The sequence below is a fragment of the Astatotilapia calliptera genome, chromosome 15 (assembly GCF_900246225.1).
Source record: "Astatotilapia calliptera chromosome 15, fAstCal1.2, whole genome shotgun sequence".
Classification (NCBI taxonomy): Eukaryota; Metazoa; Chordata; class Actinopteri; order Cichliformes; family Cichlidae; genus Astatotilapia; species Astatotilapia calliptera.
Genome location: NC_039316.1, coordinates 37,282,185 through 37,308,232, shown reverse-complemented (window position 1 = coordinate 37,308,232; position 26,048 = coordinate 37,282,185). Strand labels below are relative to the sequence as shown.

General features: G+C 40.1%; 1 protein-coding gene across 2 annotated transcripts in view; it reads left to right on the top strand.

The window, feature by feature from the left end:
* Window positions 1-6,663: 6,663 nt before the first annotated feature.
* negr1 (neuronal growth regulator 1) overlaps window positions 6,664-26,048 on the top strand; it is a 168,528-nt gene continuing 149,143 nt past the window's right edge. The window contains exon 1 of one of the 2 annotated variants that reach the window (XM_026142484.1): window positions 6,664-7,859. In XM_026142484.1, coding sequence (XP_025998269.1) covers window positions 7,690-7,859 — 170 coding nt within the window. In that variant the 5' untranslated portion in view covers window positions 6,664-7,689. The remainder of the gene's footprint in view (window positions 7,860-26,048) is intronic. The other variant, XM_026142485.1, reaches the window with a different exon arrangement.

The window sequence follows — 26,048 nt, the reverse complement described above, 5'->3', positions numbered from 1 at the left end:
GTGGGGATGTGTTCTTTGGGTTGTACTCAATATTTTACTTCCTCCAAACACGGGAGCGGGTCGAGTAGCAAAAAAACTTGATTTGGTTTTCATCTGGCCACAGCACTTTCTCCCAAGCCGTCTCTGAATTATTAAGAACTGTACTAGAACAATTAGGATGGGTCTGCTGACTGTGGATAAGATAAGATAAGATAAGATAAGATAAGATAAGATAAGACAAGATAAGATAAGATAAGATAAGATAAGATAAGATAAGATAAGATAAGATAAGATAACCTTTATTAGTCCCACACGTGGGAAATTTGTTTTGTCACAGCAGAAAGTGGACAGTGCAAAAGTTATGAGGCAAAAATTAGAATACAATAAGAATAAATACAGTACACAACTGTACAGAATAGAATAAAATACTATATACAGTAGAATAAAATAAAATAAATATACAATAAGATAAAAATAGAATACAAATACAAATACTATATACAACTGAGTAAAAATACAACGATGACAGAAAGGATTATTGCACTTAGTATTATTGCATATGTATGGATGTGTGTGCTTGATCAGTTAAAGTCTTTATTGTGGAGTCTGACAGCAGTGGGGAGGAAAGACCTGCGAAATCTCTCCGTCCCACACCGTGGGTGCCGCAGTCTCCCACTGAAGGAGCTGCTCAGTGCTGTCACAGTCTGCTGCATGGGGTGGGAGACGTTGTCCAACAGGGATGACAGCTTAGCCGCCGTTCTCCTGTCACTCACCACCTCCACTGGGTCCAGAGGGCATCCTAGAACAGAGCTGGCTTCTACCCGTGTAGCTTTGAGTGGATCGACCATTTTTTTCACGATCATCCTAACCCCATGAGATCTCGAATGGAGCTCCAGACAGAGGTCGACTGGTGGCCATTTTGCATTTTATCAAACCAGCAGTTGTCACCTTCTCACCAAGCTTGTTGCTCCGGACTTGTGCAGGTCCCTGACATCTTTCAACAGCTCTTTGGTCTGATGGTGGAAGTGTAATGGAAGAACCGGAATCTGTGGACAGATGTGGTTCGTACACATGAGTTTGATTGATTGTTTATAATCTATGTACGACACAACAAATCTGTAGGACACAGAATTGTGGCCAGGTTATAGGGCTCAAAAACTTATTTCACTCAATGACGTGCAAATCAATTTATAACCTGTATGTAGTGTGTGTGATTTTTTCGGGATTTTTGGTTGATGATCTGTCTGTTTTAGTTTTCTTTAAAATTAAAGTGTTGAAAATAGAATTTCTTGTCTCAATTAGGGCATTAAAATACCCCCCCCCCCTAACGTTATTACAATAATGTATTTATTTATTTGCCCTCTTTACACCACCACAGTGGGTTTAATGGAAACACAAATTTTTATTGATTAGATATATTATAATAATTTGTGAGAAAACATCTAAAAGAGCCGTTCCACTTCTGGAAAAGAATAAGGGGAACTTTGGGCAGGTGAACTCAAGATTAACTTGTATCAGAATGATAGGAGGAGAGAAGTGTGGAGAAAGAAAGGAACAGCTCATGTCCTGAAGCATACTGCATCATCAGTCAAACACAGTGGAAGCAATGTTATGGAATGGGACTGTAAGGCTGCCAGTGGAACTGGGTCTCTAGTGTTTATTGATGATGTGACTGCTGATAGAAGCAGCAGCACGAATGCTGAAGTGTACAGGGCTATACTCTCTGCTCAGATTCAGCCAGTGTTGCAGACCTGATTGGATGGCGCTTCACAGTAGAAATGGATAATGACCCAAAGTGTGCTGGAAAACTTCTGCAAAAGAGTTTCTTGAGGAAAAGAAATGGGATTTTCTTTGATGGCTAAGCCAGTCTGAAGAAAGTTAAACATATCCAGTGCTTTTCTGTTATTTAGATTCTCTTTCTCTAGTCAGAGTAAACATTCACAGAAAGCTGGTTATCAAATTGTTACGTTTACCTAGAGTATCCAAATGTGGCTATGAGAACATAGAAGCATCGGACCAATCTAAAACATGGATAGGTGTACTGGCAGTGGCGCAGCTGATTTCACAGATGAGGATAAAACTTTGCTATGGGAAAAATATAAAGAGCTTAAACACATAATGCAGGCTGAAAGAAAGACAGCAGCTGCAGACAAATCAGTGTGTGAGTGAGAGGAAAAGCACTGTACAGTAGCATAATATTAAAAGTGCTGTATGAATGTCAGTGTGCTTTCAACATTGTAGTGAGGAAAATAGCTACTACATCAATAAAGTTGAACCTGTTTGAAGGTTAGGAAGGAAAGCTAGCAAATATTCTGTGTAGGTTTAACAGACTTCTCGATATCACAACTCAATCGTTAAAACACAGGAGAATCTGATGGATTAAAATTGGTATTGATTTGCTACTGTAGTAACAATAATTATTACTGTTTCAACTACAGCCCAGCTGGTGTTTAATGGTGCAAGTAAAGGATAAATATATAAACAAAATTCCAATATAGGCTTAGTGTACATGCAAGTTTGATATAAGGCTCACGAGCACAAATAGCTGTCCTCTATTAGGATCATTTATTAACGGTTACAGGACAAATAAAACTGTTGTAGAATGTGGAGCAGGGAAATTATTTTACTGCTATTGTTAAATAATCATCATCATTCAGAAAGACTAAGTTGCAGGCAGGAGTTGACAGGAAGTTGCAGAGAGTTTGCAGAAGTGAAAGCAGAGTCTAAGTTATTCTGAGGAGCAGGTTAGACGAGGCTATTTGAATTACTAGGTTATTCAAATTGTCTGGTATACTTTTATATTCTTTTATTAAGCTTTTAGTAGAAGTTCTTGATTAAAACATTTATTCAATATAGTACATATAGTTTCAGTTAGGTTATTACACATAAGGATGAGCCTCTGGTCTGGTAAAAGGTCAGAAGTGCAACGGGTGAATTGAGAGAGCATTTGAGGACGACATAGACACACACACACACACACACACACACACACACACACACACACACACACACACACACACACACACACACACACACACACACTCAGTTAGAGAGAATCATTTATAGGTGGAAGTTTAATCATGTTTTGCTTGGGGTTGCAAAAAGAGCAGTTTGTCGCAGAACTGCTGCTGAGGTGTCAAGATGACAAGCGAGCATCCGGCAGTGACAGGAAGTACCTGCCATGAAGACGAAGACAACGTTCTTTTAAACTGTGTTAAAAGTCATTGTGGTTTTGATTTGACGTATGCATATATTCTGTCTGTGACGTATGAAGGGGCGTCATTAATTCAAACCCTGATGCTATAAAAATCTGTGTATGCTTTGATTAAGTCGAAGATTAATTCCTGTCTGCGTACAGAGTGGTCTTCCCACGCGTGTATTCATTAAAATCAGTTGTTTGACCAAGATCTTCTGGACCAATGGTTGTTTGTACTCTCCTTCCTCAATTATGTGAACCTTAACAAGAATTATTTGCATGAAGAGCCAAGAAGTAAAGAAATAAAGTTGAATCTAAAAATCTGATGATCTTCAGGGAAACACAAAGACTTTTGATGCTATTGGAAAACTTTAGAGGTTCCTACCGTCTGTGCACAGAGGTCTTGCTAGAACGATGATGCAATTTTGGGGATAACTCCCTGATCAGTAGGCACTGATTTTGTACCTTTTGATGTCTCAAGAACACAACCTGCTCGACAGCAGGTTAGGTCTACAGCGTAAATTACCAAGGCACCCAGTATGAGGTGATCTGCCTTTGTAGTACAAAAACCCAGGAGTAACCCTGAAGTTACAGGGATAAACCCACACTCAGCTTACAATTACAGGCTTTTCACCACAGTAGAGCAATGTTAGATTTGTATTGTTGGAGTTTCATTTATGCCTAGAAATATGTATTTATATATGCTTAGAAGTATATAACCATTTGTAGATTGAAAGAATGTCTCATCCTAGGAGGTCTGTAACAACTTTTATTTATGCTACAAACCTATCAAGCAGGTTTTCACTTAGTAAAGACAAAATTAAAGGTCGAGAGGCTCCCAAACACAAAGCAACCCAAGGTGGATGCAGTGAAGGCCTGGCAGAGCATCTCAGGGGAGGAAACTTCAGGCAAAGTTTTACAATTACTGCTGAGGCTCTCAGGACTGTGTACTGTATACAAATGACTGTGATTCGTAAGTAAAGTGATACTTTTGTTAAACTCCTTGAATTAAAGCTGAAAGTGTGCATTCCACTCTCCTCATTTGATTTAAAATATGCTGTGTTGGTGTACAGAAGCAAAATTACAACAAAATGTTTAGCTGTCCAAAAACCTAAGAGCAAACTTACAGTGGTATGAATGCCCCAACGTGAAGAGTATAGACATTGACTAGCTCATATTTAACAGCAGTAAAGAGACTAAATTTAGATATTAATAACTTCACAGCTGTGAGAATAAAATGATAAAGAAAGCTTGGCCTACACGGATTCAAGGCAAAAGTTTCACATTAGAATCATTATGACTGACTAAGGCAGAGTGAGATTTGAAAAACCTACCACCAAGTTAAAAGTGTATATCAGAATAAGCAGCATCGTTAAAACAATGAGTCTGTAAAAGCTGATGTTATTAAACCTGTTCTAAACTGCAACTCGGAACTTTATTCAGAAGAAATAAAACACACCAAATGCTGCATTCGTTTTTCCCCCACCTGGTTGTGTTTCTAATAATAGATAGCCTAGATCCAGCACAGCATATCCATTAAAATGGAGATGAATAGAGCAGTTTGACATCATTCTTTATCATTATTTAATCAAAATACAGCTTTTGCTGAGTAAATTTGAGATTAAAAATCGGATCCTTTGAACAGGACATCAATTATCCTTGCATTTCCCTCACGGATCGCTCTCGTGTCCTGTTATCCCAGGCTGCAGTCACAAGAGCCGTTCAGCATTTCTCTGCTTCGTCGTGATCGATCGGCACAGTTCCCCGCTGGACGTCATCCATTTTCATAATAGCTAACCAAATCACTATTACAGAAAAAAATGACCATGTTCTTAACTACTTCAGGAAACAATAGCCTTCAATATGCTGCCTTACTTGCACTAAATTAGTTTAATCAGCCGCGGTTGGTGTAAAGCAGAATGCTGTCACAACTTGCAGAAAGATAACAGTCAAAGAGTGTTCGCTTCACTTCAAGTTCATCATTCAGTCGCAGCAGCCAAGACAAGCCAGCGCATGTTTCAGTGCGTTTGGTTATACAGTAGTGGTAACACACAAGACGGTAGCTGCACTCCTGCTTCTGCATAACAGTCTCCATTAAGCAGACAGATGAAGAAGTCTATTCTTCCTGGTGGTATTAATAATAATAATAGCGCTAATATATTTAAACCAACTGGTGGAAACAAGCTGCACAAAGAAAACTTTTTATGTGTTGCTTCATTCACTCCTTATTAAAGCAAATTGCATGCATCAGTTTCCCTCTAGCTCCGAGAAGACAACTGTCTACCAACACCTGGAGGGAAACGTCTGTGGTATCCATTACTCAAAACAGCTCGCACACATCGTGATAGTCCAGCCTTGATCTCTTTCATCCTGTTCATAATTCCTGAGGTTATTACCAGGCTGCCACTCGCGCATACCCCTCCACACCTCTCTGGAAAGTGCACTACCACTAAATGGAGTCATCGTAATTATAGCTTTCATGCATGGAAAGGTACATTTTCTCAGGTAATTTGAGGGGCTCAGAGAAACTGGGGGAAAATCAGCATTGTGACTGACAAGGGAAGGATGGAAATTATCTTCCTGTCTCAGCCCAATAAAAACACCTCTGTCACAAAACCAGAGCGTGAGGATTTCTACTGGTGGCATTATCACAGCTATTAACAGCAGAGGGAGCTTCAGTTATGCAAATTACAATTGTTTTTGTGACAAGATGAACTTTTCACTCCCCCTGCTTTTAATGCTGCTTGTCATGGAACATTGGTTGTTGACTCATTTCCAATATGGCGAAATGTCCCCTGTAACCTCTGGAAACCTGTTTTCTGGCTCTTTGTCAGAGCAAACAGAAATCTGCCCCGTTCTCTCTCTTTTCTCTCACCACTGAAATAACAATTTATCTTCTTGAATAAATAACCAACGCTGGAGAGGCAACTTTCACAGTACCCCGAATAAATTTACAAAGGATCAAGGCTTCTTTCCTAATTTTAAACCAAAGACAGGGTATCACTTTAAAGCTTGTTTCACTATTAAAAACTGCAGCAAAAGCCTTTCAGGAGTTTATAGTCTTTATTTCATTTCTTCTAACCTTGTGATAACATTAGAGACTTCAATCTTTACACTTTTGTCCAGTGAGCTAAAATATCATGAAACTATATTGATCCCCTTGGGGAAATTAATAAAATAATAAAAAAAAAAGTATAAAAGAGAATTCAGCAAGAAATGTAACATAGGAATCAGATGAAGGTTACTTTGTATAGGATATCAGCTCAAATCTGTAAAATAACATCAGTAACAAATCAAATCAAAAATACTAGAAGCTGCAGTGGCTGCAGGGATGAAAACAACAACAACAACAAAACAACAGGGATTAAGACGCTGTGGATTAACATCTGTTACTTTATTTTGCTTGAATCAGAAAATGCCCTCAGTTATCCGACTGGCTTTCTTTTTTTAAAAAAAACATTTTTTATTTCAACAATATGTTAAGCCTCATTTTTAAAGTCATTTTTATGCACATGCTCTCTTGAATAGGCATTCAAGGTGACTGCTTGATTAAGTGCCTTCTGTTGCTACAATCATAGCAAATCCACAAGGTTTTGCTCATGCCAAGAATCCACGGATATTTCAGCGCACTATGCCAATATGTCACCTCATAGAAATGTATGTCATTTCCATGGTTATGGCCAGACAATCTGTATTATGTAGGCTAAGTCAAAAGGCTTAAAGCAGCATAATGGATGGGGTTTACTGCTCTAAAACAAACTTTCCAAGTCCCCCTTGTCCTTATGTGTATGTGCTCTGTGTTTGTGCTGTGCCGGGGTTTTCCCTGCTTAATGAAAAAGTCCCGTTAGTAGTGCAAACTCTTCAAGTCGGCAGTAATTATCTTTTCAAAGTATATTGTGGATGACTTCTAGAAAAAAACCAAACAGTTTAAGTGCATAAGCTCTGATTTTAAGGACTCCCATCTGGAGATGTGTCTATAACAGTAGCAGTTTGAAAGCTTTCCAGGAGTTTTCCTGTGGGATCCACCTGCGTCACCGTCAGTAAGCTCCATTTCCACCAAATGCTCACTGTTCATTTCCTTATAGGGGGACCTTCTCCAGTCGATATCTTTAATTGCTCCTGGGTTGTATCAATACCTTCCGGTTTTGCTGCTCCATCACGAGCCACTGGGAACGGGTTGCCCGGGAAACGGCCGCATGGCAACAGGATCAGAGCCTGGGGGTTGTCTGCTTCTAGGTCTGCTCCCATTTTACATCGCATTTCCTCACTAGATGGTGTGCAAGCCACTGGAGAGTACACTTCCCCGCACAGTGAGCTCTACATCCATCCAAACAAACCTGGGAAACTATACAGCGGATCGTTTATTCGTGGGGCTCCGCAAAAGTGTGGAAATAAAACGTCGTTCGCGTTAAGGTTCTCCGTTTTTTTTCTTTTGAAGCTAGCCCAGTTCGCTTTTCTTTTCTTTCTTAACAACAAGAAGACTTGGGAAAAGCGACAACAAAAACACAGCTGTGATGGACATAATGACTGCGGTGCAGGATGCTTGTGTCTCTGGTCAGTGGCTTACTGCGATAATTCTCAGCCTGTGCTGCTTTCTGCCGTCCTGCTTGCCCGCTGGACAAACTGTGGACTATTCCTCGGTTGAAAGTGTGGTCAGCAGACAAGGCGACACGGCACTACTGAGGTAAAGCGAGATAACACAACTTCACTTTCTCCTTTCAGAGTTCTGAGGAGCTAAAAGACAAAAAGACAAACAAACGCAACCCTTAGCGAACATGTTTGGTAACTACTTCTGGAGATTGGAGGGAGGGGGGTCTGTCATTGAGCGCCTGCGATGCTCACACAATAGGTCCTTTTCCCTCCATCCCGTCCTTGTTTTCGTCCGGCTAGTGCAGCCACCGCTACGGAGCTCGGCTGCTTACTAACAAACTTCTCCAAGATACTTTCCCTCTGTGCTAACTGAGCACAAGTCTTATTAGTTGTTGGCGTGTGATTTCACAGCTGCCCGTATGTGGGAGCACATCGCGTGAAGTTAGCCTACCGCTGCCTATCGCTTATGTAATTTGCTTACACTGTGTCCGCCGATTTCCACCGTCTCTCAAACGCCATACGTGTAGAAAAGCAACTTAATCTACGAGCGATGGGTCCGGCGTGCTTATTCTCAACGCTTTTGGACAGATTTTGCTGAATGTGCAGTGTGATGTCGCAGTTGCAAAAACCAGCCTGACGAGTGTACTCGTGTGTGTTCGTGTGTGGTCGCTGTTGATCTGAATGGAGTTATGGCAAATGATGCGCTAACTCCTCCACCCCTCCCTTCGTCACCCTGCCTCCATCACGTAGGCTACGGTGCACAGGTAGCTGACCATTAAGGGCGAAATTAATTTCATGGGTGTGGTTTGGGTCCATTTCTGTCGGAAGCTTGCAACTTGAAACGTTGTCAAGCTATTAAAAAAAGAGGAAAAAACAGCCTTCAGTTTAAACAGGCTACTAATGGTGCTGCAATAAATGCCACATGATGCACAAGTTTTACTACAAAACTGCAGATTTTTGTGTAACTGCAAATTTGCAGTCTGTTTCATAATGGTAATATGAAATAGAAAAAATATTCAAACTCTTGCAGAGCACAGTTTTTTTTTAAAGCAAACTCTTTGGAGGGCTGAGATAATATCTTGTTCTACCAATATTAAATATCCGCTTTGATGGCTCTGAGGAAAGGCTGATGGGGGGGCGGGCCGGCCCCATTTCAATATGAATTCTGTGGATGTTGACTAAGGGATGCTGGGTGTGGACCTGAATACAGAGCAGCTAAATGTCTAAAGTTCCCACTCAGCTTGGCTTTTAGTCATGTTGTTGAAAAGCTGACTCCCCCCCCACCCTGTGACACAAGGTCATTCTCTGCTAAAATACAGAGATGAGTTATTATGAGGAGGGTCAAAATGTACTGGTGCTCATCACAGGAATCACCTTGGGAACAAGGGGTACTCACTATTTTTGTCACCGTTTGCCTCCGTGCAAAAGGGCCGTCCCCATCACAAAGACTTACACCTCTGAATGTCTCTTGAGTGAGGATGTCTAATTCCCTGGTATCAGTCTGGGTTGGCTGTGATCAGTGGCAGAAGCTTTGCCTGGATCCTGATGGTTTATTGGACCAGAGATTATCCCTGTGCTATTAATCAGCTCAATAGACAAGTTGCCTCCCACCCCCTGAATAAGTCACCACTCATTTTCAACAAGCAGGCCATCGCCTCAGTAAAGTGGATCTATAGAGAGAATTTTGGAGATACTTCCATAGCTGGTTTATTAATGGCTTATACAGGACTCTGAGTAACCACTGATTGGCATTTTTCATTTATTTTAATACTGCCACTGTGACTCTATTGACTCAATACAAATATTCAACATTTTAACTGAAGCGCAAAATGTCACAGAAGTGATGCGGAATACTGTTTTTTCTCCATTTTTCCAAACTACAAGGGTCTATGGTTCTGGATTTCCCCATGTTCTTTTATTGGCCTTGAGAGCCAGGCATCAAAGCATGAGCTGTCTCTTATAGGGACTCAGTGCTGAAAGCACTGCTTGTTTGTTGAGTTTCTTCATTGTCAAGACCCCTGACTAATAGTGGGGGCAATTTTCCTTTGCCCCAGAGCAAATTGCTGGTAAAAAAAAAAATGCATGCATCCTGAAATACCAGCAAACCCAGAAGCACGCAATTAGTCACTGCCTTGGGATTATGAAGTGGCTCCCGAGAGGTGCGTCTTCTGTCATATGTTAATTTCCCCTCACCTCTTCAATTCTCAGTGCTGGATTTCTACTGCCCTGATTCATGTTGGACATTGGGTCCAGAGCAATTAAGTGATTTGAGCTTCCTGAAGATGAGGAATGGTCCACATGTGTATCATCACCCTTTTAATTTTTGTCTGATTGCCTAAAAGCTTAGCCATATTCAGCCTTTAATGAATTGTCTCCTGTATTTGAGTTGTGGTGCTGCTTCAAAGTCTTGCTTGCCTGCATTTGAGTCAGGCACATTTTTCACATGCTGCAAATCATAAGAGACACATTGTTTAAAGTAGCTACAAATCCATTTCTTTTCCCACCCTTTTACAGGTTTCGTGTTGTTTGGATTCACTTGAATAAATCCCAGTAAATGACATATTTGGCTATGAATTTGAGGGAGACAGCTGGATGAAAAGACAGTTCCCTGTGCTGTCAGGAAACACACTGTATCGGTGGCAGCCTCTTCCACATGGATAAGCAGCTGTAATCAACAGCAAAGAGCTCGTGTCTATAAATGTAGTCCATGCAGACTGAAATCTTAAGAACAGGCCGCTGCCATATGGTTACGGTTTGAAGTACAGTTCTTAAATCTTTTTATCTTTTACCCCATGCCTCTCTATTTCATCTCAATGAAATGTGCATGATATGAAGAGAAATAGACAAAAGACACGCAGATCAGCAATGAAAAAATGTTTTTCTATAAAAGCAGAGGGACACAATGGTCTTAACATATTTTTGTTATTTATCACGACAGTCGGCCCTCAGCTACAAAATAAGGTCTGTCCCACCAGCCTTACAGTCTCTGTAATGGTACAAAATTGACCTGTCACTGGCTTCAAAGTCGGGTATTCGTATAAATCTAAAATCATTGCCTCCATGTCAACAGGCTAGTTGATGAAAATCTTTTCTGGCTCTACATGATTGTACTGAAGCTGTTTTTTTTAACATCATCCAGGACAGAAATGGTGCCATGCATCATTTTTCTCAACTATGTCATTATTACGGCTCTGAAAGGTCTTGACATTTACTATGAGCACTTGAGCCAGAGACAACATGTAGTTTAAATGGTTTGGTGTTCGCTTTCCGGCGCACACGATGATTAGACAGAAAAGAAGAACAATAGTTGAGACTTCACAGAAAATAATTTTAAAAAGAAGGAATAGTTGATGATCTGCTTAACGCACAGCCATAACCATGGGTGAGAAGCACCTCTTTCTGCATTTCAGCAGCTTTTTAATTAGACCACAGCAAGTTCAGTTAAAAAATAAAAGCGAGGCTACTTCATTTCCAACAGCTTGGTTGGAGATGTAGTAAACACTGGGCTCTCTGAACACATCAGTTAACTGCCAGATATCAGCAGTTTCATGCACTCATTTGGGGGAAAACCTGGTTTACCTCTTATGACACATCTGGAGGCACACCTGAGTCTGTCACTGTTAATTAAACGCCCAAATCCTCTCGTCTGTTTGCTGCACCCCATGTTTAATGCAGCCTGTGTTGCTGTCAGCACAATGCTGCTTTTCTTCAGAGTCTCTTAATCTCAGGGATCAAGTGTTTGGATTGTCAGTTGACCTAATTTTTTGGCCAATGAATAGCCACTATCATGATACAAAACCATCTGCATGTGGGAAGGACCAGTTGTTAAGCAGGGGTGGTACCAAATGAAGCCATCCCTACAGACGAAGACAACGTTATTAACCTCCAATTAAATTTTAAGTTTTTGTCAAAATTTTCTCAACTGTTTTTTTTAACAGAGCACGGGATTTTTCAAACATACATAACATAATTATTTCTATTTTCACACAAGCAGAATTAGTATTAACAACATTAACAACTGTTGTTCAATGATGTGCTTTAACTTTGTAATGCCCAAAGTTTGGAAGACAACCCTGAGTTTTAACTTGATTTTACAATTTACACACAGTATAAACACTTCAGTAGCAGTTTGCGCCTCACTTGAGAAAATATCATGCCACAAATAAACAAAATCCGTTTAGACTTGAGAAAAAGAATTACTGATGCTCACAAGGCAGGAAATGGATTTACAAAGTTGTCACAGCGTTCTAAGTAGGGCTGCCACAAACGATTATTTTGATAGTCGACTAGTCACCGATTATTTTTGCGATTAGTCGACTAATCAGATCATCATCCATTGGACGTAAAACTTACAGCTTACTGCACAAGCAGCATCTGCTCTTATAGAACTATCATTAGCTTACAGCTTTAAGTGTTTAAGGTCTGTGCTAACTAAAGATAAAGACAAGATGATAGTTTAATAAATTTTAATGAAATTTACAGATTGTTTCGGTGAAGTTTAATAAACTCCTTGCTATCTAAAATATAACGGGACACCGGAGTAAATTCTCCAGCATCTCACACTTCTGATAATCAGCTGTCTGCTTGACATTTATTCAGCTGTGTAAAAACTATAACTTTTATTTCTCAGCCAAACCGATTTACTCAGGAACAAATAAAATACTAAAAAAAAGCCAAACAATAACATTTTTAAGTTATCTAAGTGACTTATATATATGTTTAACCTGAGTAGCGAAAGACTGCGGTGGGTTTAAAAACGATTTGCCAGGAGTCCGGTGTTCTCACAGCTCTAGTGAGCCTAGCCCCCGGCTCGCTATCGAGCTAGTGGGTAACAGACGTCTCCGAAAACGTCGGAGCGCTTTTGAAAATATGTGGTGTCTTGATAAACTGAGCAGATATTTGAGGTTTACACAGCTACATTCTCGCCTGAAAATATGTGAAACGTTTATTTTGTGACCCATAAAGAATAATAAGAGTAATATTAAAACTAACTAGCTGCCGCCATTGTTGGAAACTGAGCTGGGCTGCGCAATGAATTCTGGGACAAAGCTACTTCTTCTTCTTCGGGGTTTAACGGCAGCTGGCATCCTTGTACATGCAGTGCTGCCATCTTCTGTTTCAGTCCGTTATTACACTCTTAAATCCTACTACTTATTCCTGCGTCTTTTGTGATCTTACAAAGCTTCAAACGACGCGTCGACTATTAAATCAGTCGTGGACGATTTTGATAGTCGACTAATCGTGGCAGTCCTAGTTCCAAGTGTCAAGAACTGGAGTGAAAAGTGTCATCAAGAAATTCAAAGAGAGCCCTACAGTACAGAACAGGCCTGGCAGAGGTAGGAATAGAAAGATATTAAAGTCTGTGTAGGAGATGTGTCTTAAGACCCCAGAACAACTACCAAGACACTAGAGGCCTGCACAAGACTGGACTACAAGGTTGCAGACCAAGAAAAAATGTGACTTCTGCAGTGTACTAGGGACAACCTGGAGAAAAACGCGTCCGTTTGTCAGATGAGACAAAACTGGCCACAGACTCAAACATATGTTGTTCCTGGTCAAGAACTACCTCCAGCAGAATAAAGCCTTTACGTCCTGACTTGATTCCCACTGAAAATTTGTAGGGTGAACTGAAGACCAAAGTCCATGCCAGAAGACCATGATATCTAGAGGAGCTTGAGAGATTTGCCCAAGAAAAATAGGCTGCGTTTGACCAGGAGACGTGTGTGTGACTTGCTGAAAGCTACAGCAAATGAATGAAGGCTGTTACCCAGAGAAAAGATACACAATTTACTATTAGCATAAGGGTGGCTAATAATTTTACCCTGGTAGTGTTAGGCTTTTTTGTGTGTTTAAAGTAAAATAATGTAAACAAGCATAAAAAGAGTTTGAATTTTGGAAAAGCTAGGTTACAAATTCCTCGCTCTGTTTAACAGCAAATTTGTATAGGATGCGATAATAATAATAATTAAGTACTGATCTGTAAATACAAAACAGGAAAACCACAGGAAATATGATTTTCACAATTGTACAGAAATACATCTGTTAAATAAAGTAATATGGACCTCTGTGCAGGTTGTGGACCAGTTGTGCTTACCTGTGTAGTCAACCCCCAAAGGTCCATTTTGAGCCATGAAAAACCCCATAAACACACATTATTAAGGCTTGGAGGCTCGCTGTCTTATGTCAGAAAGCAGGCGTATTGCTAACATTTAGGTGTATCTCCCGTTGCCCAAGGGAGGCTGGCTTTACTAAAGTATTCATCATCACTCTGGCATCCATTTGTTACAGATGTGTTTGAGTGCAGATGGAAACCAGCCGACAAGGTGACACGCTAGAGCAGTTGTTAAGAAAGCTTTCCTAGCAGCTGCCTCCTTTAAGACCTCCAGTTAACCTCATCCAAAGCAGCCACTCGAAACTCAGAGTCTGTTATGTCTTGTTTTAAACAGTCACTCAGCCCATTGCCAGAAGGACTTGTTCAAGATGAAAAGTCCTGATGCATCCATGGAAATAAATGTTGTCTAGAACAACGTTTTCTAATGTCAATGATTGTCATAGCAAACAGTTCTGAGACTAATTTGCTTATTATGTGCACATTTTTTGTTGTTGAGCAATACCAGTTGATATTTAAGAAGTTTATTCATGAGATATACAAAGAGCTTTTTGAAGTTTACAGCTTGACCGAGGTTAGCTAGTCAGACGCATGACATGATGCTCCCTCATTTCTTTATAACATATATAAAGAACATCCAGTTTAATGCTGGATGGTAGGAAAAGCTCTTACTTTTGGCTTCCTGCTGAACACATTCCAGGATGCCAGAGCTTTTTTCATGGCATGATTTGTAACTTCATGCTGCAACTATGCACTGGGGCTAAAATGCATTGAATAAACCAAATTTATACACTATAAACAATTTCTAAATGCATTACATTTGTGCCTATCATTTGTCAGGCAAGTCAATCCATTGTACTTCATAAAAATTAAGCATTTCTATTTCTAATATATTTCAATTAGCACTAAAGAGATTGAGTGCCCCAGTGAATTAAAGTCTAAATGGAAATGCTTTCTCAAGGTAAATCCTTCGAGGGAAATAGATGCTATGCTAGGTTTTAAAGCATCTTTCTAATACTCGTATAATCACTACAATTATATGGGATAGGGAAAATGATTTGGGGTGGAAAAATTGAGCTTTTACCCATTCCAAGCTCAGAGCATCCACATAATTGCAATAATTCTACAGAAAATCTCAGAGGAGCATTTTTGTGATGTGAGAAAGCTATAAGACTGAAAATTAAACTTGACAGAGTGGAGAAGCAATAACAGGTTATCTTTTGGGCAATTTTAAGAAGAAGTTACATGAAACCGAGTTTTGCTGAAGTGCATGCCAAGGTTGCTGACTTTTTTCCCTCAGTGGCTGAGGTAAACATAAGTTTGCATGAAATATTTTTTAATTTGGTGTGGTGCTTACAGTGCATTACTGCAAAAGTCTTCAGCTACCCTTAATTAATGCTGTGCAAATAGAAATGGAAAGTTTGCCCAATTCTAACAAGTTTGAAGGTCAATATTTGATATGACCGCATTTATTCTTTAACATAGCCTGAACTCTCTTATTGAAGTTTTCTTGTCTTTTCTTTAAGTAGTCAGGAATAGGTCTCCAGGTTTCTTGAATGATATTCAACGCTCTTCTTTTGTTCTGTTCTCTGTCAAGATGATCCCACACTGCTTCAATAATGTTGAGGTCTGGACTGTGAATTGACCAATCCATGACTGACAGTGTATTTTGGGACCATTATCACGCTGGGAAATGAAGCCCGTCTCAATCAGACACTTTCTAAATGGTGTTGCATGGTGGCTAAAAATCTGACCGTATTGATAATACCTACAATTTTGACGTGGTCCCCGACAACGTGCAGCCCCAAACCATAACAGAGCCTCCATCTTGTTTTACAATGGCTCTAGACACTGTTGTACCGCTCTCCCAACCTCCTCCGTAAACATTAGGAATGATTCGAACCAAAAACTTTACATTTGTATTCATCACTCCTTAAGAGCTATTGATTTTCAGTCCAGTTCTTGTGTAATTTGGCATACCTTAGCCTTTTATTTCTGTTTCTTCTTGATTGCTAGGGCCTGATTAATTTTTCAGGTCCTGTTTTGAGATCTTCTGCTTTTTTACTGTATGTGTAATAAAGATTGATACATGAATAAATTTGAGATGCCATTTGTTTTAAATACTAAAAGACACGAATCTCATGAAAAAAAGTTTCAGCTCAATCCACTCTCCAAATATTGATACCTATATTGATACGTTTTTATATTCCTCGTAATTCTTTGATTGGCTACGTTTGCTTTTAGAGGATGAGTTCATCTTCATCTAGAAGCTTCAGCATTCATTCTTACAGTATCATCAAGATGGAGATTTTGAGCATGATTGTGAATATTTCAAATTAAGTGCTGGGTGTTTTTACAGGCCGCTTGCACATACGTTCAGTGTTTTCACTGATTTCCAGTAGCCTGTATCAAAAATCATGCTATTTTCGTGCATGTTTTTATAGATACATAATATTTTTGTTTGTGTACAAGATTAAGCTACTCCCATCTGACAGCTATTGCAGAGTAGATTTGTTTTTCCCAGCTCTTTGTTGAATACTGTGCAGCCTTTTCTGCTCTAAATCATATGCCAACACTTCCCAGCCTTTCATCACAGAGAGGAACGATTCCTCAGAGCCCCTTCAATTAAAATCCTTAATCAATCAGTTAGCATCTCCTTGTGTTTCATGATAATTAGTTGTGCTTCTCTGACAACATTGCGTAATTTCATCTGTGCCTCCTCAGTTGAGCTGTATACCAGCAAGTCTTGGTATGCCTCTCATGTCAGCAGGTTATAGTCAAAACTCGCTGACATCAGGGTTTGAAGCCTGAGTGATGCGCTGGAAAAAGAGTGCATTTGTATGGAAGGTGCACTTGGCTTCTGGTCTTTCCTGAATGGAAATCTCTGCAGCTTTGTGGCCTGTGTCAGAAGGTGAACCTGTGACCTCTTTGAGCTAAATTTATCTTACTAAGGCATTCTGTCTCTGTTGTTTTAAACTTATTTATAACGAACAGTGAATGTGAATCACCACCGTGAGAGGACTCTCCCATAGGATAATGTAGTTGATGACATGAGGCAGGTAAACATTAGTTAGGTCCTCAGGGAAAAATAAATCAGAAGTGTTGACACATGGATATGTCAGTAGTGTTGCTGAGTGAATTAACACAGTCCAGTGGGATTTCAGCGTCTTGTAGAGGGCATCTTGTTGTCCTTTAATGAGCATTTGGCGTTGTTGTATCTTGGATTTACACATCACTATCAAATGGAGCATGAATTTTCTTTCTAGTGAACTGTGATTTCAGAAATTGTAAGGATGGCTTGCAGCTTTTCTGCAGTAGGTTGAACATGTTAGGTGTGACCTCAGATCACCTTTCAATTAATCCCTGTGCAGCAGAGCATCGCTGTAAATTGAGCTTTTAGAACGGGCGCGGTATTTAGGTTGGATTACTTTAGGATTACTTTTGGCATGACGTAGTTGTTTCAACTCTATAAATATCAGCATATCTAATGAGTCACATATACTGTATTTGACGACTCAAACAAATTGCATTTGTTTTCAACGATCATGAAATGATGAGTGAGAAGAAAAAAAAGTGATTTCCTTTGCTTGACTGCTTTTTGATGGAGTGGAAAAGGGGGTCAGGGGATTACCATATTCCTATCTGCTCGTCTCTCCCCTCAACTAAAAATAGTATTTCTGGAAGTGAGAAGTGTCTGATGTGTGAGAGGAATATAAAGACTCGCGGGACAAGTTTATTTATGAAAAAGGACATTGCTATGCAAAAGAGACTTGCACTAAGACCTCAGTCACAAAGTCTTCGAGACTGGTCGGCAGCCCTCTTGCAATTCGGTTACTAGGGAAAATGTATATTCCCCAACAAATCCTTGTGATTGCTTTGATCATTACCAGATTGCGTGAAAGACGCTGACTTAACTGCAGACACTCACCATTTACTCTCTGAACTTTAGAGATTCACATCTTCACTACTGCCTAGAGAGCAGTTTGTGAGTGTTTGCAGACAAGGTGTTGTCTTCTACGCAATCTACTGTCAACCACCACAACCTGGTTTTTGCTGCACCATTAGAGACATGAGACATTAGCAATCAATGTCACAGTGACTGCCAGCAACCTAATGCAGACAAATACAGGTTTTTCTCATGACGGTAGCTGTCAGATGGTTGCCAACGGGTCTCTGGGCCTATATAACCGAGGCCTAAGATGGGATAACAAAAAAAGACAACAACATTTATATAGTGCATTTCATTACATGTAAACTTAAAGTGCTTAACAAAAAAGACAAAAACATACAAACCTTGCCTCAAGGCAATGAAACTAGTACATATGAATCACTTTTTGTTTCATATTTATTCTTTGGTTTTGCCCCCTGGAGGCATAGGTTGGATGAATCTTGGGAAAAACCAAAAAATATTGACAGTGATCTCTATTTTAACACTTCTGTTATCTAAATGTTATGTTCACAATGGCTGGCCTTTCAAAATTGGTTAGAAAAAGCCCGGCAGCTAAAAGAGGTATGTATTGTCATAATTCATTTGGTTCTATGTTGGCATGGCTAAAGAATTTTAATTGGACTTGTTCTGAGAAGGTTATGGTTTTTGTGCTTTTCTCTCTCTCGCTCTCTTTTTGTCATCTGCATAATGAGTGTGTGGATTTCAGGCTGCTGTAAATGTTTGTTGGAGCCGAGTAATTGGAGAGCCTGCATTAGTAATTATTAGTAAATGGAGAAAGAAGCAGTGGAGCAAATCAATATCACTGAGAATTGTGCTACCTATTGTTTCCAGAGGGGTCAGGAGTTAAGGTAACAGAAGTGTCATGCTGAGAATAATAAAAACCATTTGTAAGACTGATTCATTAAAATTGTCCAGACTTTAGGCACTATGAATGTAAGCCTAATATTCTCTACAATGCCACTGTACTGATGACATATTGAGGCGTATTTTGCTGCAAAGCTTTAATTTTATGGTTGATAAAAGGCAACCGTGACAAATGCCCCCTTTGGTTACTAATTGTAGATTCACGACAGTTTATTAACTCTTTGCTGTTTTACACAGATGGTAGAAATTGTTTCCTACTGTAGAGTAATCCAATTAAAGCGAAAAAAATTGGATGTCGCTCAAGTGGAATTTATAACATTCCCACTAGCCCTTGACTTATTATGGGAACACAGCACGCTGCCGTGATGAGTGAAACGGTTAGTGCTGGTTTATTGAAAAAGCCCCCTGACCTACATAGTTTTAATAATATGTGATCAGAATCTAGTGTGACGAGCCGTTAAAGAAGGCGTTTTTAGTCTCGGCTTTGCATGTTCAAGTCTGGTATACGTACGTTGCTTTTAAACTAAGTATAGAGATGATATTAAATAGTTGTCAAGCTTTGCTGTAACCACGCGTTGGCAGCTCCAGTCTGTGTCACTGTAAAATAGCAAATTCATCAATTGATCTATGAGGCTGCCACTCATTAGCATTCTAATTTTAGACTCGGGAGAGCTTTTCGCTATTCATAGTGGGACTTTGATTTCTCTACACTCCTCTGTCTTTGTATCTTTCTTTAACTCTCTGTGGCTTTTCTCAACTCATATTTCTCTCCTGCTCCTAAATGGCGTTGAAAGGTAAGCAACCAAATGTAGTCGTGATCAGTTACAATCGAGTAATAAATGAGCTGTCTACTGTTGTCAGCATCACGTTTAGATTGTTCTGTAATTACTGATCGGTGATATTGAGGTTTGCTGTATTCCACGTGATATGCAGCAGTCAGCTCAGTGTGCTCAGTTATTAATTACTTGAGTTACCAGTTTTCCCCTTTGAGGTAAATCTTGGTGGTTTTCAGACAAGCTCATTACATTTGACCACAACAATCAAGATGCACAAATGAAATAGTATCTTTTCCACTGGGAACAACACACTTGTAATATTTTATTGATATCTGCTGTAGGTGAAAATCCATTCAGTTTGCCCAAATGCAGTTTACAGCTGCTACCTGATTGATGCATGGGTGCTTGGGTTACAGAAATAATTTAACAGTTATACTGTTATCTTTATATCACTTGTGCTTTTTGTAATTCTGTCATTTCCTTGGTGAATTGCAGCATATCAGTCATATATAGTTTAGTGCCTTTTCCTAACAACATAAAGCTCTATGTTGCTCTTAAACACACAGGGTAAGGGCTCAGTTAAAGCCATGCTGCTAATTCAGAAGCTTCTGGATCAGGAACGAAAAGCATTTCTCTCAGGAAACAGTTCAACTATTCCATTTAATGGCATCAAAACTTACATGCAAGTTTTCTAGCAGGGCTTGGAATTAACCTCAAAGGTTCTCTTTAGAGAAGCGAAGCTTTGTTTTTCCTCTGCATTATGCCCCGTTTATGAAAAGGAGGATTACAGCTCAGAGCTAATTAGCATCCAGTCCTACTAGCTATGAATGCAATGCTTTTGTAGATAATACAGCATATGTAGCTACCATGCCTCTACCATGTTAGAATGTGAATGCCAATTGTTGTGTTTAACATGCACACTGATTCATCTTACTGTATTTTGTGAGAAACAGCCATATGCAACAATAGAGCTTCCCTGAGGCATGCTATCAGTTTCCAGCTTCAGCACTTCATTCTGCAATCTCTTAAACAACCAGTTGTCTTCCTTGGAAGTGTGTGGGCCATGTCTTTCTGCCGCAAACCTCAATCCAGGCACTGTCTTTGATTTCAACACAATACTCCCGCTGCCTTCTTCTCTGCACTGCTTGCATGTCACTTTCATTTCAGAATATTCACCCTTGTTTTTGCCACAGCAATAACTAATGGGTAGTCTTTGCAGAGCCTGGAGAGGATAATCCTGTCATCTTTGTTTTCATTGCCACCTCAGGGCCATTCAACAAGTTCAAAAGAAAAAAAAAATCTGCAGTGCAGCGTCTGTGAGGTTTGCTCTCGCTGTCATGTCCCATATCTACCATTACAGGCACGGCTACATGTGGAAACAGGTGCTGTGCTGAATGACTATAGCGGCTCACTTAGGGGAATATCCGAGCCAGATGCTTTATTATGTTGTGTTAATGCTGATGCCAGGTTACCACACGCACAAATGTGCAGGGGTGGAAGGTGGTTCTTGAAACTGCAGCATTCCTGAAAATGATGTATCAGTTTCAGAATGCTTTCCAGCTTTTGCATATTATATATGTCAATCACTCCATAAACATCAAATTTTCCATGTCTGTATGTTTTCAGTCATCCAAGTCACGGCTTGTCTTGAATGCTTTAGTTGAAGGTGTGGACCTCTTCTTTAGTTTCTTATCCGAGACACTTCAGGAAACTGAAGAAGCGTCTTCAAGAACCAAAAACAAACGTAAAAACCCTGGCCTTTAACTCAAGATCTCGGGACTTTTCATATTTTTCCTGACAAGACAACATGGTCATTCAAAGACGACTATGTTTTTTTGTGGCTGCTACTGAGTTTTATGGTTTTAGCTCCATGGTGCACACTGGGTATTTCTTTCTTGGGAACAAAAATCACTCACCTTGAGGAAGCAGCAGTGTTTGATTTGATTGTATGAACTGTAGGAGTGGAGCACATTATACATTCTTGTGATGAGGAAATACTTTCAGGTTGTGGATTACAGATCATTGTAAGAAAGAAGCACTAGAATTAGAAGTGTTTACAGTGAAGGGAAACCAAGGCTTCCTTGCTTGTCCCTGCACACGACAAGAATACTTATTCTGAATGAATTAAATTTGAAGGTCTGTGAGAAGGTTATGCCAGAACTTAAAGTATTTACTAGACCTGTCCCTCACTAGTCAACAAAATGTTAGTCACTGAGAAGACTCTTTAGCTGTGTATGACCAGAGATCATAGAAAGTCACTGATCTTTGGACACTTTAGTAGACTACTAGAAAAAAAAGATGGCAATGTGAAGTGTTCAGGTCTTGAAATAAACTTGTCTTAACCTTGAGACAACTAACAATGAGAATGCAGGATGTAGGCGACTGACATATGCCCTTTTAATTAATGCATTAGAACAGCGGTCCCCAACCTTTTTTGCGCCAAGGACCGGTTTGTGCCCGACAATATTTTCACGGACCGGCCTTTAAGGTGTCGCGGATAAATACAACAAAATAAAACTAGTACCTGTACCGAAAAAAAAGATTTATTCATAACACATGTGAAAAGACCCAGGAAAACCAGGTTAATGAAAAAAAAAAAACGATAACAAAATAACACTAAAAACCCTGAAAACCATACATTTCACACCTGAGTCTCACTCTCGCAGCCAAATGACTCCGGTCCGTGGCCTGGGGGGTTGGGGGCCGCTGCATTAGAGGGCTACGCCAGCAGGTAGAGCCTGGAATGTCAGCTAGCCCCTAGTTCCAAAGGAATATGCAACCAGTGTGGCTGCAGCTCTAAGCTCCTGTTGTTTTCTTGTTTATTTGTTAATATTTGGTTGATAGTAAACCTCTTCCTAAACTATTATATGGCAGTCTTCTTTTTAATTAGTAGCTGCTTTAATCACTCGCCTCAAAGTTGAGGGTAGTTTAACCTATAGCCCCCTACTTCGAGTCACAAATGGCAATTTTGCCTGTCATAGCTACAAGTTATCAATTTCCATGATCATTCTATGGTTTCTGTTATACACATCGCTAAACATCTCTTCTTAATTATGAGCTGAGTTTTGATTGATCACCTGCTTTCAGAGTAAGGGAAATGTATCTCATATTACTTTGATGCACGTTCATAGGCAGGAGACAGCCTTGTAGAAGTTTTTTTTAGAAACTGTGATTTTCATACAACTGTCTCTAAGAAATTTAAGGGAAAAAAAGAAGAAAAAAAAGCATCCAGTGAGCTGCAGTTCTCTGGGTGAAATTGCCTCGTTGATTGAAGAGGCAAGAGGAAATGACCAGACTGGTTTCAATAGATAGAAATGCAGGAGCACAAAAAACTAATTCATTACAACCATGGTATGTAAAGGAGAATCTGTGAATGCATAACACCTCAGACGTTGAAGCAGATGGGCAAGAGCAGCAGGAAACCGTACTAAGTGCCACTTCTGTCAGTTAAGAACAGGAAACTGAGGCTACATTGAGCACAGGGTCACCAGAATTAGACAGTGGAAGAATGGAAAAATGCTGCCCGGTCTGATGACGCTCATGTCTTTGCTGCAGCTTTCAGACACTAGACTCAGAATTCTACAAAGAGCATAAGAACTGGATCAATCCTGCCTTGTGTCAACAATTCAGGCTGCTGGTCATTTCTTTTTTTTTCTTTTTGCCATGCTTTTAGCCCCTCAGTACCATCGGAGGATCAATAAGTGCCATAATGTCCATGCACCCATGGCGATCAAAGTGTACCTGTCTTCTAATGGGTCTCAGTACTAGCAAGAGTAACGAATAAAATGGCCAGAGAATATAAGACCAGGTAAGAGTAATTTGGAAAGAGGCGAGATGATTGTGTTGTCCACCGAACCAGGCAGCTTTCTGCTCAGAGTAATTGTGTTGACAGGTGCATTGAAATTAGACTGCCAAATGGAATACTTTAGCACAGTAATAGATTTGTGTCGTGAAAGGTTTATTTAAGACACAAACAGGAATCTGATATTGTTGAGTGTTATATGACAGGGACCTGTCAGTAAGCATTGTACTTCATCTGTTCAAGGAAAGTGGTGAGGTTTTGTCTAGATAATATATAACTAGGAAACGCTTGAATGCTTTTTGCGTGTGTGTATCAATTTAGAAGTATTTATAAGAATACTTCTCAATCCTGCAGACATTTTTAAAAGGCTTTATATCGCTGTAGTTTTCTTAGTTAAAGATCGAGGCATTTACTGATCTCTTGCTGTTGCCCTGAGCCCGATACTCGACACATAATACTGTTTGACAGGATGTGTTTGTCGGCAATTTTGGAACTCATTATTGACGTGCAGCATGAGATTGGGTTTTCCAGCTGCCATGGCAATGGCCAAATAGAGTGAAAGCTTTCCCTGAAATATGAAAAGCATTGGGTAACAGTCCCAGTAAACAGCTCTGAGCCACCTAGAAATAGTATCTGTTAGTATGTGAGCATGCATATATGTGTGTGTGTTTGTGAGCATGAGCCAAAAATGAATACTGAATGCTGTAATGACTTGCTTATATGTCGCTATACACTGCTATGTTTTTTATGGTGTAGCTGCATTTTTGATGCAGTGAATAAGTTATAAGGAATAGCATAAGGTGGCATTTCACCGTTTTCCATCTGAAAACAAAAGAAGCTTTGCTGCGAGTGAAAGCTTGGTTCACTTCTTATTAACACTAGCCAGTATCCCCTGTTCCTCAGATTTCTTTTTTCCATCATCACCTGCAACACAGACGTCTTATATGTCAACTTAAAGGCTGTTTTGCCAGCTAAATGACTCAGACCATTGATGTGTTTTTTAACTCTGCGTTAATAATGGGAAGATACTGTATACAACTGAAATGAATAATTCATGCAGACATTCCTTTGTAGAGATTAAAAACAGAATAAGAAGAATTCACACTGTAAACTTAGATAAAGGGGTTTAGAAACAGCTAACGAGCTAGCAACTCTTTGTGAGGCGAAGCAGCTACCTATAAAGTTCTGGGTTTGTCTTCAGAAGTGCCTGCTTAAGCCTAGCTGAGAGCCAACCAGAAAGTGAATTCAAAGGCTTCTGTACACATTATGTGCACCTCCTCTTCGATCGAAATTCCTGTGATTTTCCTCTTGGACGTGACACACTGAAGCCTCTGCTGGTTTACTCTTCCACTGAGGAAGTGACATGTCCTAATTATACAGTCTCGGGGCCCAGAGACACTTAAACATTAACAATTACGTAGGGATAAAATCAGAACATAAAAGGAGAAGAATAACGAGAGAAAATAAAGGGCAAGAGAGAAAATGAACCGTAAGAGGCTTTAAAAAAAAGATTCTGCTGATAAAGCAGGCGAGAGATTGAGTTTGTGGAGAGCAAAATGACAGTAATAGTTCCTTCTACTTGTTTCAATGTCATAATCAGATTTGGAAGCATATCCTGTATTTTTTTTTCATTTTACATAATACCCCCTCTGCTTACCAGTTGCACAGATCAGCCGTGCCTCAGTGAACAGCAACAATTTCTGAACCCATAAGCTGAACCTTTGTCCTTCATTGAGAACCAGTGAACATACAGCACACTGTTATTGTCTTTCCAGCCATATGGTTAGCAAGTAATAATTGCCTGGTCCTGCATTACAGAACGCTGTGGATGAATTCATGATCTGAGCATGCCGTGCTGTTTAGCAAACAGTTTAAAAGGACAACGACCTTATGTTTGCTCTCCTGTAACCCTGTGAGCCCTAAATGAATTAATGATCGCGAGGTTGTCAGTTTAAACACGGACCTTGAGCGAGGCACTTAATCTAAATTGTTTCACTTAATATCCATCTTCGTAGAGGCTTTACACACATATCGCAGCTCATGCAAGTCGCCCTCGACGAAGTCAGGAGAAACAAACAATGCAAGCCCCAGATAGCAGCCTGGCTTGCAACACAGTCCTGGGGAATATCAGGTTGTTTATGTCTGGATTGTATTGCTTTGTCATTGTTTGGAGCCTCTGTCACAACATATTCCATAAGTGCACAGAGGTCATTCTCTGACTCGTACTCCACGGAGTAAGGAGTGTTTCTCTAAGGAAACATGCATGTTCCCATCTTCTGTCAATAGTATGGCTCCAGGTGCCCTTCTTTCTGTCTGGCACTACACAGTGAACAGGGCCAGAGCGTGTTACTGACATGCAAGGGGGCTGCGAGCGGTGCTTAATCAGAGCAGTATAGCTCACACACTTCTCTTGAGTGGGTGGTTGGCTTAGACCCGGACCCCGCATACAGGGAGAGTAGAGTTTGCAGGGTTTGCCCAATTAGTGCTGAAAAGTGTTGCAGTGTGAGGGTGCGTCAGCAGGGAAGTGTGCACCAGAGGAGGCGTGTCATCAATCATCACTCCAGCTCCAGGCTTGTTCCAACCCCTTTCCCTATCTGGCAAAGAGAGAAAGAAGGGGAAGAGAAAGTGACAGTGGCTGGCCAGTTCCAGGAATGACAACAGACTGCACCACTGAGTGCATTAAAGCCTACGTCTGGATGTCAAATTAGGGAAATGACTTCTTTTTGTTTTTACAGTTTGGCTGATAGCTAATTCTTCTTATTGTACCATGGGCCACTGATGCC